The sequence below is a fragment of the Thalassophryne amazonica genome, chromosome 22 (genome assembly GCF_902500255.1).
Source record: "Thalassophryne amazonica chromosome 22, fThaAma1.1, whole genome shotgun sequence".
Classification (NCBI taxonomy): Eukaryota; Metazoa; Chordata; class Actinopteri; order Batrachoidiformes; family Batrachoididae; genus Thalassophryne; species Thalassophryne amazonica.
In genome coordinates, this window is record NC_047124.1 from 17,511,158 (window position 1) to 17,528,694 (window position 17,537).

A 17,537-nucleotide genomic window follows, 5' to 3' on the forward strand; every position below is an offset into this window, starting at 1 on the left:
TTGTTTATAATTAATGCTTATTTTAACTGATTTTATGTATATTATGGTTTGATGTTAGTTTCATCATTTTTATTTTATTTAGATTTTATTACATTTTTATATCACTTTGGTATTGTAAAGCAGTTTGAAATGAATTTACCCTGGAACTGTGATATAAATAAAGCTATTAATCATTATTATTATTATTATGGACACACCTAGGATTTGTGCAGGGGGGTAAACTTATTCACAGCTGTAATTTGTGCTTGTCAAGACAAATTGCTGTCTTTCCTTCAGTCTCTGCTTATGTATGTGTATAAGTATGAATGTATAGCTGCGTGTCATCCCTCCACTAAATAATCACACCCCACCAAGAAAAATACCTGTAGTGCCGCTTCTGGAATAAGAAACTTTTTTTAATGATTTGATCAGATCTTGACTCCAGTAAATGCTTTAATTACAAAAACCAAAAGACAACATTGCGTTTCTCACATTCGTGTGTATTCTCTACTGATTGTGGAGTCTAGTGATTAAATTGCATAATTGTTTTAACGTAGCGTGCTGCAGCTTCCACACTGGCAACTGCTGATGTGCTGGTAGGCATAGTGTCGGGTCGTGAGGTCGGAGCACTGCAGGGCCACTGACCTCCACTCTGCTCTCTGCTCCAGACAGCACGTGAAGTGCTGCGCCACCTGCAGGACACCGTGCAGCACGGTGCCACCACTGTGGAGAACGAAGGAAGGAAGGAAGGAAGCAAGCAAGAGAGAGTGTCCTGAGTCAGGATGAGGCTTGTGTTAGTGTTTTCTTGTTGTTCTTAGGACGTTCTGGTTACCCAGGTAGACCTCTTTAACGTTGTCAGCAGTACACACTCTCACGAGTTTGCTTCTAGTGTTACACCCGAGCACAGTGGTGAGACATGCAGGGTGTCAACAAAACATCAACAAGAGTTTTGATCTAATTTGGATGAAAATTGGTGGAATTACTGAAGGTCAGCCAAGGAGAAAAGAATTTAATTTTTGAGATAAATTAGTTAAAAATTACAAAGTCATGGACTAAGGTCAAGGTTTTGTCCAAGTGCTTGTATATAAAGTGAAATATAACGCAATACCCTCAGCCGTATGAGCACGTAATCAATGAAAGAGTGCATAGAAAGAATGTGACCTTTTGACCCCTTAGAAGAGGTCAAAGTTAGCCATCTTTGAAGCTGTCCAAGGTCTGTGTCCCAAGAATGCTCCCTGTGAATTTGAAGACCCTGACAATAATAGGACTGGAGTTATGCAGACTGACTGACAGACAGACAGACGGATGGACGCAAAGCCTTCACAACACCCGATGGTCATATTTTGGCCTTGGATAAAAATGACCATGGCTATTCTGAGATGCACCACTTGCTGCTATTAAACATAAATATGCAGCCAAGCATCATTTTGCTGTTGGTCATATGACCTTAGACCTTGGGTGACCTTGAAAGGTCAAGCTCATTTAGAAGTGGCTATTTTGAGGAATTGCTCAACTAAAACTACGGTTACTGTGAAACTTAATATGGTGCGTGTTAGTCGAGGATAAAGGAATTTAATTTGGACCAGAACGATCAAATGTCAGACTCGCACAGAACAATATATGATCGCAACAATGAATTACAAAGATTTATTTTCCATGGATCTGTGTCAAACATGCAAGGTGCAGGTGCACAGCTCTGATTCTTTTTTTCTTCCTTTTACATAGTAAATTTGGGGATTTGGACAACAAGTAATTAAAGTGTGGAGACACCCCAGATCTGAACCAGGGAAGATGACGAGGAGGATGATAACTGACTCACCTGGGCTGAGCAGCACATTGCCCCTGACACACAAGAAGCTGCAGGACAGCGGTGCAGTTGTCTGCGGTAACGTTAATGCTGGAAAGCCTGGGAGCACAGCTCTGGTTACCTGGAGTCAGAGATGTGATGGAAATTAATATATGTGTGTGTGTGTGTGTCTGACCAAAACCACTGCATCGTTCAAGAAACACATCAAAGTAGCTTCTATCACTGACTGACAACTATAACATCAGTTTCAATTAGATTAGACCCTGACCAATATAAAACGCGTTATTTTCGTGAATATTAAAATGTTTATTTCACCACATAAAGGAAAACAAAAACCCTTTGGTTGTTGGAAATTGTGTCATTATGCAGTTTGTCCAGCAGAGGATGCTCTGTCATTTACAATGCTGTCAAGCATGGCTGGGACTCCCATTGCCCCTACACCAAAAAAGGGGTGCCTAAAACAAGATAACCCCCCCCCACTAAATCCGATGCAAATTATCTTGCTGCATGGACAAATAATTTCACTTGACAAGATGTCCTGAATTAAAATTGTTAAATGTAGAAATAAGCATGTCGAACACTTAAACTAAGAAATTAACCCTTAAAACAACAGAAATTATTTAACACTTCTAAATCTAAAGTTTTTTTATTATTATTTTATCTTGGTACACCGCAAATTATTTGGTTCTTACCAAGATAAAAAAAAAAAACCTTTAGATTTATAAGTGTTAAATAATTGATTTTGTTTTTAAGGTTAATTTCTTATTTTAAGTGACATGCTTATTTCTAGATTTAACGATCTTAATTCAAGACATCTGGTTTAGTAAAAGTACTTGTCGATGCAGCAAGATAATTTCCCTCAGATTTAGTGTTCTTATCTCGTATTTAGATACCACTTTTTTGCAATGCATGGTCACATTAGATAAAAGAGAGGCAAAGCGACCAAGTGCCATTCATTTTCAATCGGCGTGTTTGTTTTAGTGTCAAGAGACAAGTGGTCCCTGTGCCACTGGTTAGGCGGAGCCAAAATAGAGGAGATGCCTACTTTATACAAATGCTGAGTGATGTGACACGGCAATTGCCAATCTGATTGAAGGCAGTGTGACAAATGGTAAATGGTTGTTAGTTACATTTGTAGTTATTTATAATAAAATTCATGTTCCAACTGTAAAACGTCAAGCGTCAATTACATTTCGTTGTCATAAGGGCTTGATAACGAAATGTTAGGAATCATTGTTTTTTAATGTGTATATATAGGCAGCCATATTGGTATTATACATTTTTTTACTCCAACGACCCCCCCAAAATAATCACGAAATACATCGAACTTTAATGACACGGTCAAGTCTAGTTCACCCTAACCGTAGCCATAGCCTCCCCAAATTTCATGATACCATCAATAAAATGTAACATTTTGTGTTGGTATCACAAACTGATAGACTGAATCACTTTTCGTGATGCCATCACGAACTGGCGTGAGATCAGGTTGGAGTTATCATAGGTGTCTTTGTGGCTTCCCTCACTAATCTCCCTCTTGTACCGTCTCGCGGTTTTTGAGAACTGCATACTGAAGATTTACTATACAGTACTATAATATATGTATTTATTAATACTGATGTAAATAAGGTACAATGCTTATTCAGTAACCTGGAAATATTCATGTGCCCATCCACCAATCTTGTTTAACCAAAACTGGCTGTAAAAGTGACAATTTACTGTAAATTCAAAGGGTTCCAATAATTTTGTCATGGGTGCATTTTATAGCTGGATTTTTTTTTATATGAAAACATTCATGTTTTGTAGGACATCTGGACATCTTGTTAAATACTGTTCTGTTTATAAAAAAAATTGTTTAGCATTCATTTCAAACATTTTAAATTCTGTATTGAAAATCAGGCCTACGTATTTGTCCGAGACGGTTTTCACTTACATGTAAAGCAGCAGTGGTGGTCATCCCAAATCCTGTCATCCTGGAAAACAGACACAAAAAAGGTAAAGTCACACCATTCTTTAGTTGAAGGACAGACGGAGACAGAGAACGTGGTCGCTGTGATTAACAGTGGAGTCGTTACCTCAGGGCAGTTTTCAGTGGGACACACTCGAGTCTCCCGCTGGACGCCTTCTGTGCTGCAGCTGAACGACACGCAGGGATGAGCAGCGTCTGTCCATCTGTCTCCCACCTGAATTACACGCTGACACTGTGTGAACACCTCAATCTAAAAAGGGTGTGTCCCGGCCAATTTATTTAAAGCTGTTAGTGTGAGATTTTATTGAAAAATTACGTGAGATTTCAAATTAAAGGTTAAGCAAAAGAACAGCTATTTTGATACACTTATGATCACTGTGAAAGACAAAATGATATAATAATATTAACACAGTGGAAGTGTTGTGTGTTTGGACAGATGACACTTTTATTTATTTATTTTTTTAAGAAAAAAAATTGGGAACTAATTCTTCGTCCTATCACTTAATTTTCTTTGCAGATTGGACATCGGTTACAATTTAGATTTACTTTCATTTATAAATTTTTATAGGAGAAAATGGCAGTAAATACAGACAGTAAATATTGGACAGTGTAGCTCGGTGATGAGTTGGCTCTGTGAAATATGCTGACTGAGCAAGTCGCTAAACCCCAAATGCATCGACGTCCACATTCATGTCAGGAAAACACTTTCAATAAATATTGTTCAAAATCAGTCAATAAGAAATGAGAAGAGAAGCCACTTTTAAAAAATAAAGTTAGATAATTTTGCAAATATTTATTTTAACTTGAAGTATTGTTTTGTGTTTTTTTTTTTATCTTATTGTATTTTTCTTGCTGTTTTTAATGGCATAAATAAAAATATGTACAAATTTGCCAAATAGGTGCCTTAATATTTACATACAACTGTACTGTATATTAGAAAAGTGTAACATACCTTGTATGTAAATTCTTTATAGTTGCACGTCTTGTCAACTGAAAAATATAATATGAACATATGATGTCTTAAGCATCCAGTCACAGAAAGATACATTTACACAAAATGTCTGGAAGCGGGTTTTTGTATAGTTGTACTGACCACTAAACTTGTTTTTTGTATTATAATTTCTAATGTTTGAAATATAGAATGTCACCAGGAACAAAATTAAAATATTTAAATTTCATTATTATTATTCTGGCATATATGATATGAAGAATACAGATTTCTGTTTATCCCATCAAACATTTGTCATCAGCTATTCTGTTTTTGATATCTGTCAGAGATCCTTTTTTTTTTTTTTTTTTTTTCGCCTTCTTATATTGGTTAATTTGTGGGGGGAAAAAAACAAAACCCAACTCTGTCACATACAGTAGCTTGAAAAAAGTTTGGTGACCCTTGAGCTTTTATTTATTAATTTTTTTCATGATGTCAGTTTAAAAAAATTACAATTCTGAAATTATACTATTCAAACTCACAGTGGAAAAAAATATCTATACACATCAAAGCCAGACATAATGGCCAACCTTTAACTTTCAGAGGCCAAAGGGTATTTTCTTGATTTTGCCATACTCCTTTTAAGATACCTATGTGTTGCATATCAAAACGTTCAGAACAATCTCACCTTTCTGGAAGTGAGACACACATATTTGTCTCGACTGCTGTTTAAAAATATGATCTATCACTAGAATTAATAGGATAATATGATGACAATTAATATAATGAAAAGTTCACCAGGATGCAGGCGCGTGTCATTTAGCTTCTGTGATATAACAAGACAAATGAACATTTTCAAGTCACTGCCACCAAGATACTTGAAACTGTGAAGGAGTTATAAGCTTCTGCTACTGCTTACACCTGACAGATTCATCATACCGTACCATTTATTTCCCCTGTGAGGTTAAAGTGCATAATTTAAAAAAAAAATGAAGAATTAAAAACTGAAGCCTGACTTTGTTTAAATTTCAGTCTCATAAAAAAATAATGATAATCACGTGTAAAAGCTAAAGCGAGCCCAAATGTTTTCATGCAACCTCTAGTGAATTAAACAAAACCAGGACAATCCAAAATATTGTGAAATGATGGTTGTTACCACATATCTGATTTGCACAGCAAGGGGTCATAACCAGGACGGCAGTGGAGTTGCAGACAGGTGGTGGGACGGAAAGTTTTGGAACACACTCCTCTGTGTAAGTCTGGTTGTTGCATGTGCACCAGTGACAGTTGGACTCCCACAATTCACCGGGCTGGAATCCAGGGTCATTATTATTATTATTTCAACTCAGTATCACAGGGAAATTATAAATTAAATATATAAATTAAATATATAAATTGCAAATAATTAACTTTAGCATTTAGTTGGTTTTGTTGTTGTTTTTTCAATTGAAGGTTGCCATTCTTACCATTCTAGGTTCACCAAGTGGGCCTTTACAATCTGCAAGGGAAAAACACAATTCTAATCATTAGAGAATACAGGTCAGATACATCTAAATGAATGCGGTGCTTTATCCCAATAGAATCTTGGGTCCTTACAGAAGCAGCTTGACACGCATGTATTTATGTGATTCCCTGCCTTCGTCTTGCCATCAGGACAGTAACAGCCTGCCTTTGGTTTCTCCAATAAGGCCCCTTGCTGATGCATCCTGCACCCAATGGTATAAGAAAACAATTAATGCATTTAAAGATTTTGGCTTTAGTAGGAAGCAGCAATAGGAAAAATTGAATCTGTCGAAACCCTCCATAGCAGACGTCATCCAGCTTGTTGCTGCACGCTCTGTAGACGAGTCCATCTGGGCACGTCATGTCTGAAACACGAGCAGACGTTTTTCATCCAAACATCATTGCTGTCAGAATTATTAGGCACAGAAGCGTTAATGCAGGAGTTTGATCTGACTGTGAGGGGATATTAGTAACTGATACACACTGCACTCTCCGTTAGTCAGGTTCATCCATTCAATACAAAAACCGACGTTCTTGCATTCTTCGGCAGCTTGCTCCAGAGAAGAGCAAGCGGCAGGTGTGAAGGTGCATGAGTCACTCTGGCAGTTCTTCTTTTTAAGTTGTAGATCCACAAACTGGCTGCAGTTTGCAAACACTCTGGAGGGGAAAAATAGCAGATTAATCAGTGCAACCTGTGAGTAGAAATGCTTACTTACTCAGAATACACAGTGACAAACAAATACTGTTTAAAAAATACTGTTTTTATGGAATAAAACTGGCAGCTGTGGATTCCAGAATAATTCTGTAAAAAATACAGTAAAAATATGTAAATACCTTTATAGAATATACTGACAATTTTACTGTATAAAAACACTATTTTTAAATAATAATAATAATAATAAGAGGACAGAGGGCAGCCTTGAATGAGGGATATTACGTTTGAGAATCAAGCAAACTGTGTGCACTACCATTGTGTCACATAATGTAAATTTCTTTGAAAATGAATCAGTTTTAAACTCGAGGCATGATGTTTTCAGAACTCCTGACAGTTTGCACAAATACAGTAAAAATGTGTTTAATATGGCAACATAATGTACATTAAATTACATTTTCAGAGTAGTTCCTATTGTGTGACAGCACAGTAGCACATCCAAGCAAAATGTCACAGTTTGAAGGCTGCACAAGGCCCATTCATTTTTTGAAGCTTAAGTTCTTATGAATAATAAAAAAAAAACAGCTCAATATGCAGATCCAATGCCAAACCTTCTGTGGTGGCGCTGAGCAAAATGTGAGGAGCACAACAAAAAATGATTGAATAGGATTCAATGTACAATAAGTAGGACATGCATTTAAATTCTATAGAAATAATTAATTAAACAGCACAATAATGTTAATTTAGCAAAAAAGGTAAATATTGGTTTAAAATGTTAATATTTTGTAAATTACCATAACTTTACACTGTAAAATTTACAGGTTATTCTATAAAGATATTTACAGAGTTTTTATTGTATTTTTTACAGAATTATTCTGGCAACCACAGCTGCTTAATAAACAAAAAGGTTTCAGAACCAAAAGGAGAGACACAAAAATACTATAATGTTTCAGCACTATGGACAGCAGCGATAAGTATAGCCCGGCAATCGGCCCTGAATTGGGCCAGATACTGGCCTCTCTGTCCTAGTCTGTGATTGGTTGGTGGCCGAGACGCTGACGTCAGCCCATGCATCAGCCTCACGTTGATGTGGCGCGAGCACTGCTCTCCTATTGGTCATTTAAGAGTGGGAAATCTCACTCTAAAATGGAGGCCAGTATCCGGCCCAATTCATAGCCGGTTGTCGGTCTACGATAAGAACGGTATATATATATATATATATATATATATATATATATATATATATACACACACACACATCTCATTTTTCAACTTGATGTGAAATATTCTTAATTGTAGTATCAAACGGCATGATTAATGTGTTGCTCTGGCACTGAAGTCAGTGTGAACATGAGAAGCTTACGGGTCATCCAGCAGTTCACACAACGGGCTACCAAGGCACCGGGGTGGGATAGGAGAAGGGACAGAGTGACAGGGTATGTCCACTGGTGCAGAGGCACATTCTGGCTTCAAAGGGTCAGCGGCAACCCAATCGTAGGCCGTGTTATGGCAGCAACTGTCCTCCTCAATCTGCCCTCCTCTACGGACACACGATCCGACTCCACACACACCTGGTAAGTGTAAGAAACAAGTGTGGTCTGGATACAAGTTGTATGACATCATACTATAAATTGAACAATGTCCTTTGACCAATTTCCACCAAACGTGATATATGGATGGCAGTTGCCCCCAGAATTGCCCTCATCTTTGGCAATGGTCAAAATTTAGATTTTTCGCTCTTACGCCACCAAACTTGGCACACATATTTAGGTGGGTCCAGAAATGTACCAAATTTACAAAAGGTCAATCAACTGGGGTCAAGGTTATTGAAATCAAAGTTCAAAATTCAAGTTTTTCACTCCAATTAGCACCAAATGTGGCAAACCATCTGTGTACCAAAGTACAGGATGGCCCAGCAATGTCAAACTTGTCAGAAGTCAGTCATTAAGGAGAAGATTATGCCTGCTTGCTGCTTCACTCCTCTCAGGTTGTTTTGCCTTATTCTGCCACACTTGGCACGTCAGTGAAGGTTGATCCCTTTGTTGCCTTTAAATCATTAAGGAATTTCATTTTCGATCTGAGCAGGATAAAACGTGGCACACCCTTAGGCAATTTCTCAAATTGCTCTTGCAAAGTCAAGCTCATTGAGGTTAAACCTCAGATCATGTAACCTTTACTGCTTCATGGCCACCGGTACTGTAACCAAGTAGAGGCATTAGAATAAAATCTAGAAATCGATATTTTGCCGTGTGTAACAAACACTTTCAAACAAGCTGAAAAACAATTTACTGGTATAAAGAAAGCAAACTAAAGACACATTTTCTGGGATGTTGATGCTCTCAGTAATTTACAGTATTTGAACATGATCTGTGCACATGTGAATTATTACTCACCACATTGCCCCTGGGTGTTATTGAAGAAGTGCTCCATGGCCAGATTGACCACCAGCGTGTAGGTCGGCGTGAGGGAGATATACGTTCGGATTTCTGGAAGGTAGATGTAGATGAAATACCCAGTGGTGTCAAACCTCATGCCATTGGCCTCATATGGTGGCTGTATGGCCACATTGTTCAGAGTGACCTAGGCCAAAGTAGACTGGAATCAGACAACTTTGGTTTTATCAGAAAAAGGGATGTTTAATCACATATTTGACTCATATGAATCAATTATTAAATTACCAATTATTCTGATAATACATTCATCATTTTGAGGATTTTTCTGCTACATGCAAAACTTTTTTGCAGAGTTCAGAAATTTAACATTGCACTGTGCACACCTTTAAGGTAGGCATGTTTGAGTTGATGCCGAGGGTAGCAGTATTGTTCTGATATCTCAGGATGATCCCTTTAATGCACGAGCCCCAGAGGCCCGGCACGCAGTAGAAGTTGTCCACAGCGATGGTCAGATGATGACGTGGCAAACGCTCTTCCATCAGCACGTAGGTGCAGTTTTGCAGAAAGTCAAAGGGGACGCCTTGGAATGAAATGTAGTGCGGATCCCCGTAGAGCTCGCAGCGACCTACACAAGAAAAAAGACCCATGTTAAAGCAAGTCTGATGGAGTCTGCTTTTCATCGATTATGTAGATCCACAATTCAGAGTTCAATTAACACTGTCTAAAAAAATGTAGGCTTCCAACACTCTGGCAACTCTGGAGTTCAAACTTTATACTCCAACTGGTGTAACAATTAACACTGTAGGGAAAACTTTAACACTGGTGTAGCCTTTGGTTACTACCACAGAATAAAGAGCTACGGATGGGTTTGAACCAACAACCTGCTGGTTAAGAGGTAGCACCACAGTCATAGAACCACAATTAACAACTCAATGTTTGTTCTGACACTCAAAAAAATTGATTCATTGGATGAACTCAATTCAATTATGTGCAGGATTTTCAGCTAATAAATATAAGTAGCCCCAACTCAAATAAAGCACATCCATTCAAGACAATTTAATTTAGTTGGGACTACATATTTTTATTACATGGAAATCCTGCCCATTATTGAATTCATCCAATGTGTTGTGTGTTGGGGGGGTTTGGCTGGACTTTTTTGTGTTGTTTTCTTTTCTTTGCTCTCCAGGTGGTATGCAAACTGGTTTTTTGTCTGTGGAGAAGGTGCTGGCAGAAGAGTCCTTCACCCTCATCAGTGTGATATGCAGCACCTGTGGATGATGCTCACGTGCAACCTTAAAGACTTTCAGCTGAGGCAGATAATGAGATGGCGTTCTGCATTTAAGCCATGTGTGATTGGAGCAGAATTGCCGGGAACTCGACCTTGTGACGTTCGTTTGTGAGACGCTGAGGACCGCGCCTGGGTTTGACACATCGTGCCTGTGAAGGAGGACGGGTGAGGGACACATGCTGTCAGCACACATCAGAGGTGATGATTGTCTGAATAAGTGTTAACAGTAATTTGGTATTTTGTTACGCAGTATATTTGAACATTGATGAGAATTGTGCAGCTCGCTTCTCACTGCCGTGGCGTACGGAATGATGATCCTCCACCTGTTGTGAGAAGCTGCTCATTTACATAAAGCTTAAATTCAGACCTGAATGTGTTGCTGATAGTGTGTGCCTTTGAAGGATATTAGTTGTAGCTGTTGTCTTACCTCACCTCTTCTATCCTTCACAGAGAGTCAGTTTGTCGTGTCCACCTGGGGGGTGTTTGGCGGTGAATGTGAGTCCAGAAGCGCCGGGCTTCGATCCCTTACACAATTATTGCACAGGAGAAAAATAAATGTTTTGTTTTTGGAACCGCTTTCTGGTTATTTAGCGCTGGGTTCAGTCAGACGCAGGTCCGCTCCTCAACCCGCGTCGACACATAACACAATGTGTCATTTGTCTGAGTGATGCACTAAAAAACTGACTCATTGGATTGGATTTCCATCTAATATATGTAGTCCCTACTAAATTAAATTACATTATCTTGCATGGATGTGCTTTATTTGAGTTGGGGCTGGAAAACCTGCATATAATTTAATTGAGTTCATCCAATGAGCCATTTTTTTGAATGCATTTTGTTAATGGACAGAGTTAAAATTACTCCTTTAGAGAGTTAAATTATACATGTAGCGATTATCAACTCTCTACAAGTGTAGTTTAACTCTCTGAAGGTGTTATTTTACCACCTGTAAGTTGAGAAATGACTTCTTGCAACACAAGCAGTATGTTATTAATGGTGGGACTATTGACTTTGAGAATAAACTCCACTGTGCAATGTTTAACACTGAATGCAGTTTTTCCCGCATAATGGTTTCACGGAAGCTGGACATTTTTGGACCAGGTTATCATAGATGATCAATACTTAGCTCTGCAGATCTTGGGGAGTGTCTTAGTCTCGCTAAGCTAGAAGCCAACACGCTCCAACAAGAGTGCCGGCAGCCAGTAAAAGACGCACTCACAGTCGCACTTCCACGTCTCACAGCATCCGTCTGACACCTTTGCGATAAGCCCTCTGGGGCAGACGGGAAATGTAGATTTTGGACAAGACACTGGTGTCAACTCGATCTTCCCATTTGTGCAATGCTTGATGAAGCAGTCCTCTGTCCAAGTTTCACCGCAGCTCCAACTTTGCTTCCTCTTCAGGTCTGTGCACTCACACGGCGGCGGTTTGGTAGAAGCCTCTGCATAAGACGGCCGACAGAACAGATGGAAAAAATTACAGTTCGGAGTCTTAAGCACTGTAAAAAAGAATAGTTTAGAATACTTCAAATTTGCGGCAACAGTCTGCACTAAGACTTTTATGTTTTGCCGATGATGAACTATAGACTATAATATATAGTTCATCATCGGCAAAACATAAAAGTCTTAGTGCAGACTGTTGCCTGCAAATCTGAAGTATTCTAAACTATTCTTTTTTTACAGTGAACATTGATATTGTTGCGAAAGCTTTATCTCACAATGTAGAAATAACTACAATGAAAATGTCCTAGTAGTTAATAATTAATAGTTGTGTATGACTGTCCTGACACATAACAGTATTTACAGAAGGCCAGGCTAAACTTTTTCATGAAAATGGCTTCAATATCATTAAAATGACTGTGCTAAGAAAGAAAGAGAAGAAATAATAGAAACATTCTGAGTGGGCAGATCCTTAAACGTGTGCTCCCCTTCCATTTTTAACCATTTACATAAGTCATTAAAAGGGTTTTCTCTGTCTCTATTCTTCTGTTTAAAAACAGGATTCCCAACAATATGATCAAAATTATCCTTGTTTGGAAAGAATTCAGGATTTCTCACCCACATGAATTAAAATATAGAAACTAGAACTCTTGGTGATCTTTGTAGTGGTGTCGTAGATCTCACAGGTGGTTTTCTGATCACTGAACTTTGGTTGGCATTAGCAACATGGCGCCAAGGGAACAAGATTTAAAGTGCCATAAAACTTACATAAAATTGTCAGTTCTATTGGAAAAGCAGGAACTTTTGATGAATAAACTGCCACAACTGAACAAAATAAAAAATATGCACCAGTACTAGATGGGAAGTGTGGCGTTGTTTCTGTGCTAATGGTGGTGGATCCAGGTGTTGTCGAGGTGACAGTTACTGAAGTATGATGTGTTTTTTCTTTAGTGGTACTGGTGATATTTGTGGTTGGTCCTGCAGTGGTTGTCAGTTCTGAGAATGTGGTAGAAGAAGAAGGCGTTATTGAGGTCGATGTGGGCAGCTCCTCTGTGGTGGACTCAGTTACACTTGTTGTACTTGGACTGGTTCCAGTTGTAGGTTGTATCTTGGTAACTGTTACAGCAGTGGTGGTTGTTGCGTTGGGTTGTGTAGTGGATACTGAAGTGACAGCAGTTGTTGCGGTGCTTGTCGTCACTGGTGTAAGGGTGGTGGTCATCACAGTCGGAGTGTTTGCAGTGGTAGCTGAAGCAGTTGTGGTTGTTGTTGTCCTTGATGTCTCATTGGTGACAAGTGTAGTTCTGGTTGTGGGTGATGGGGGCGCTGTTGAAGTGGATTAGACATTGTGTTCAAGTACTTGTGCAACCAAATAAGGAAATCATAGAAAACCATTCAGAGCATCTAAATCCTTAATGATGTTTTGTAGTCCCCTTCCATTTTTTTTTTTTTATTATTTGTGGTTAAAAAAGATTTTCTTTGGTAACACTATACTTTTGTTCCTTATTCAAAGAGGGGATTCCCAGTATTATCAAAAGTCTCCTCACCTGGAAACAATTTAGGATTTGTAATCCATGTTGGTTAAAACAAAGCAACAAAAAGTTATGTCATAGATCCCTGGGGGGGGGGGGGGGGGGGGGGGGGGGGGCTTTCTGACCCTTGAAACTTCTTAGAGTTTACCAGGTTGGAGCCAAAAAACATGGTAGACCTTCAATCAGGACTTAAAGTTACATAAAAATTGGATACAATTGTTAGTTGTGTTGGAAAAGCAGCCATCTCTTGTGATTAAACTGCAACAATAGAACAAAATACGCACCAGTACTGGATGGGAAGTGCGGTGTTGGTTCTGTACTGGCTTCAGGACTTGTTGCCTCTGTGCCAACAGTGGTGAACCCAGTTGTTGTTGTGTTGTGTTTTTCAGTGGATATTAAAGTGACAGCGGTTGTTGAGGCACTTGTAGTCACTGGTGTAAAGGTGGTGGTAAGCACAGTTGTAAGGCTTTCAGTGGTAGTTATAGCAGTTGTGGCTGTTGTCCTTGACGTCTGGGTGGTCATGGGTGTAGTAGTGGATGATGGTGGTGGGGGCGCTGTTGAAGTTGAGATATACTGTTTTAAATAACAGACATGCAATTTGATGAACTGAATGAAGACTCATTATGGGAAATGCCCTCAGCAAAACATCAAAAATATCAGATTTTGTCACAAGTACTAAAATACACTTATTTTTAAGCAATCAAAAGCATTAAGCAACAGGACAATAAAAACACAGATTGCAGAGTTTTTCTGCTATTAATAGGAACTAATATTCAAATACACCTTAGATATTTCTGTTCACGATGCTCAGGCACTTTGGCTATATGCACAGCGCACGCATAGTGTACATCATCCTTTTGTCCACTCTTTTACTGCTCCTGTTGGGGGCTATGTGTGTTTTCGTTTAGGGCCATAAAATATTTGTTTCAATGGCTAAGTTGGCAAAGTATATCCAACCAAATGTATTTATTAACAGACTGCAGATTAGGTGTTTTAAGACAGGGGAAAAGGTTGTATCAGTAGATACTGAGGTTTCCAGTATCGGTATTGTATCGGACATAAAAAAAAGTAGTATCGTACCTTCCCTAGTTAAAATTAACTAAGTGATTTAAATAAGTGTCCAAATATGACCCCTTTGTGCCCTGTGCCTTACTTTGTGCTCATATTACATGCTGTGCAAATCACAAAGTGCAGTTGGACACGCCCCCCTATAATGCTTGCTTGTTTTTTGCTGCTGTGTCACTGTATTTTAAATAAATATAAATCATACTTACGGCATATCATATGTATATGTGTATGTATGTTGATGTGTATATGTATGTGTATATATATGTATATATATATATATTGATATCGGTTTAGGTGTGTAGGAATTTATGTGTATATGTGGCAAAGGGTATTACTGGTTGTGGGGAAGAAGGGGTAGGGATAAATAAGCTGATGCTTCACCCTACCCCTTTTCGGACATGTTGGGTACACAGTAGGAACTTTTTTGTTGTTGTCTTTACTGATCTATCTTGTAATTGTTGTTGTATCAAATGTTCGAAATAAACAGTTTTCATTCATTCATTCATTTTCATTCATTCATTCATTCATTCATTCATTCATTCAGGTAATGATTCCATTTTTACAGGCGCTGGTAACGATAAAACAGAGTTTAAATAAATTTAAAGGCAAAATATACTGATATTCACGATTTAAATTCTGAATACTTCATACATTGTGATCACACTGAAAATATATAAGCATATAGAATTTTTTTTTTTTTTTTTTACACAGGGTGCATCTTACCACACAGCAGACTTTATCGCCACCTCTGTTCCAGACTGAAGAACTGTGTCATTGAAATAACATGTGCAGTTTTGCAGCGTGGAGCACTGACGGGTGTTTTCGTCAAAGTATGGCGCCTCAGCTGGACATCTGGGGTAACATCCTTTTCCACAAACATGCAATTTGTTTTTAGTTCAAAATGCTTTTTTTTTTTAATTTCCTTTATAATAGCAGGTATTAAATTAGTAATAGAAATAGTTATATCAAATTAGTAATATCAATATTTCCATTCTTGTAAACTGACTTGGTGTAGTTTAGAGGAAAAAATGGTGTACAGGAAAAATTATTTACATCATACGTCTCAGTTCAAGAATCAAGGATGAGTTTGTAATTCTGACCTTCCAGTTTGCCAGTGAAGTGGTTTTCTTTACCGCAGGTTTGGACCCTCCCACAAGCCTCATAGTGCCACCTACACTGGCCCTGCTCATTGTAGTAGTCGCAGTAGACCGCTACCATGTAAAGAAATGGTTAAGTTAACCCATGACACAAAGCACTTTATAATGATGTCTCACATACATAAACACACACACACTGATGTCAGTGTACCACTGTGTAAGGCACACAACCGCACACCAGGAACAACTAAGAGATTAGATTAGATTAGACAGAACTTTGTTGATCCCTCGGGAAGACTCCCTCAGGGAAATTGAGGTTCCAGCAGCATTGTATAGCAGCACACAGGGGAAGAAGCAGCATTGTATAGCAGCACACAGGGGAAGAAGCACACAGAGTATCAAAAGTGAAAGTAAAAACAGTTTGCAAATATCAATATAAATACTCAGATATAAATACCAGACATACTGATCAGGACTGGTTTACTGGCTATTACTGTTCCTCTCCTTCCCGTCCCCTGTCTTCCCGTTACTCCTCCTCCCCCTGAGTGAGGAGTTGTACAGTCTGATGGTCTGAGGTAAAAAGAGGTTTTTCAGTCTGTTGGTACTGCACTTGGGAAGGAGCAGTCTGTGAAGAGGCTCTTCTGGTTGCTGATGACGGTGTGCAGAGGGTGACTGGCATCGTCCATAATTTCCAACAGTCTGTCCAGTGTTCTCTTCTCTGCCACCTTCACCAGAGAGTGTAGCTTAATGCCAACCACAGAGCCAGCCTGCCTGATCAGTTTGTCCAGCCTGGATGTGTCCTTGGATGTGCTCCCCGCGCCTAGCACACCACGGTGTAAATGAAGAGGGTGGATTGGCACCTTAGTGAGCAGTGGTGGATCAACTGAAGTGAAGGGAGGGACGGGAGGTCGTGACTTTGTTGGGTGTTGAGTGACTTTGTTGACCCCCACTTCCCCACTAGGGGAGGATCCTGGGCACCACAAGAAAATTTTAGAAATCTATAGCCTTTTATCTGTATTCTAAGGCAGTCTGGGAAGCTCAATACTGATGCTTTAGTCACTATTTTTAATACACAATATTTATTTTTAACACTGGACCTGTCACTTATTTGATCACACGGTTGGTCAGCTGATGGGGTGGGCGCCAGGTTGCAACCCCCCATACCTGCCACTGGTGAGTCATCATTAAACTGCACTTGAATTCACGGGCAGCCGCAAACGTCATACACCAGTTTGTCGCATTTATAAACCATTACCTTCTGGGATCCACATGTCCAAGGAAGTGATTTAACTCACGGCACATATCAGGTGTTCTCCATTTTACACAGACGTCCTGATCACCGCAGGCCTCGGCGTACGCCGCCACAGCTGTGCAGAAGCCCAAAAACGTCCCTTCCAACTGACAGGAGCAGGACTCCTGCACACAGGCCTGGTAGTACGGCTCGGGGTCCACCTGGAAGTTGGTGTAAAACAAAGAATATCTCACGCACTCATCTTCAACCGCTTATCCGGGATCAGGTCGCGGGGCAAAGAATAGGTCTTAAATTTAATATATTTTTATTTTGTTTTGCTGATGTGTTGTCATTTTCCTCCAATCTGTTTTAATTTGCATGGGATCTTTTAAAAGTGCTTACGGTGAGGTGGCAGTCTTTGAAGGTTTCTCCTTTAAGGATCATACAGCGTCGCTGAGCCCAGGCTAAACAGTAGGAGTGACGTTCGCACGGAAATATCTCTGTGGTCACATCAGAGCACGGGGACGCAGTCGCCTTCCAGCTGTTGCCAAATGTGATGGGGCTAGAAATCACTAATATAACATAAAATATATTTAAATCAGACATTTTATTAGGTTACTTCAACTGCTGGTATTGCAAATATGAATTATGACTTTT

General features: G+C 39.2%; 1 protein-coding gene across 1 annotated transcript in view; it reads right to left on the minus strand.

Annotated features, from left to right (window-relative positions):
* Positions 1–419: 419 nt before the first annotated feature.
* LOC117504466 (mucin-2-like) overlaps positions 420–17,537 on the minus strand; it is a 54,169-nt gene continuing 37,051 nt past the window's right edge. Inside the window, 22 exon segments of the mRNA XM_034163935.1 lie at positions 420–702; positions 1,799–1,907; positions 3,717–3,756; positions 3,859–3,966; positions 4,705–4,742; positions 5,837–5,990; positions 6,147–6,178; positions 6,277–6,386; positions 6,479–6,548; positions 6,668–6,840; positions 8,199–8,406; positions 9,229–9,415; positions 9,612–9,853; positions 11,736–11,957; positions 12,805–13,104; positions 13,192–13,278; positions 13,769–14,038; positions 15,098–15,120; positions 15,276–15,417; positions 15,653–15,763; positions 16,945–17,101; positions 17,283–17,452. Coding sequence (XP_034019826.1) covers positions 528–702; positions 1,799–1,907; positions 3,717–3,756; positions 3,859–3,966; positions 4,705–4,742; positions 5,837–5,990; positions 6,147–6,178; positions 6,277–6,386; positions 6,479–6,548; positions 6,668–6,840; positions 8,199–8,406; positions 9,229–9,415; positions 9,612–9,853; positions 11,736–11,957; positions 12,805–13,104; positions 13,192–13,278; positions 13,769–14,038; positions 15,098–15,120; positions 15,276–15,417; positions 15,653–15,763; positions 16,945–17,101; positions 17,283–17,452 — 3,128 coding nt within the window. The 3' untranslated portion in view covers positions 420–527.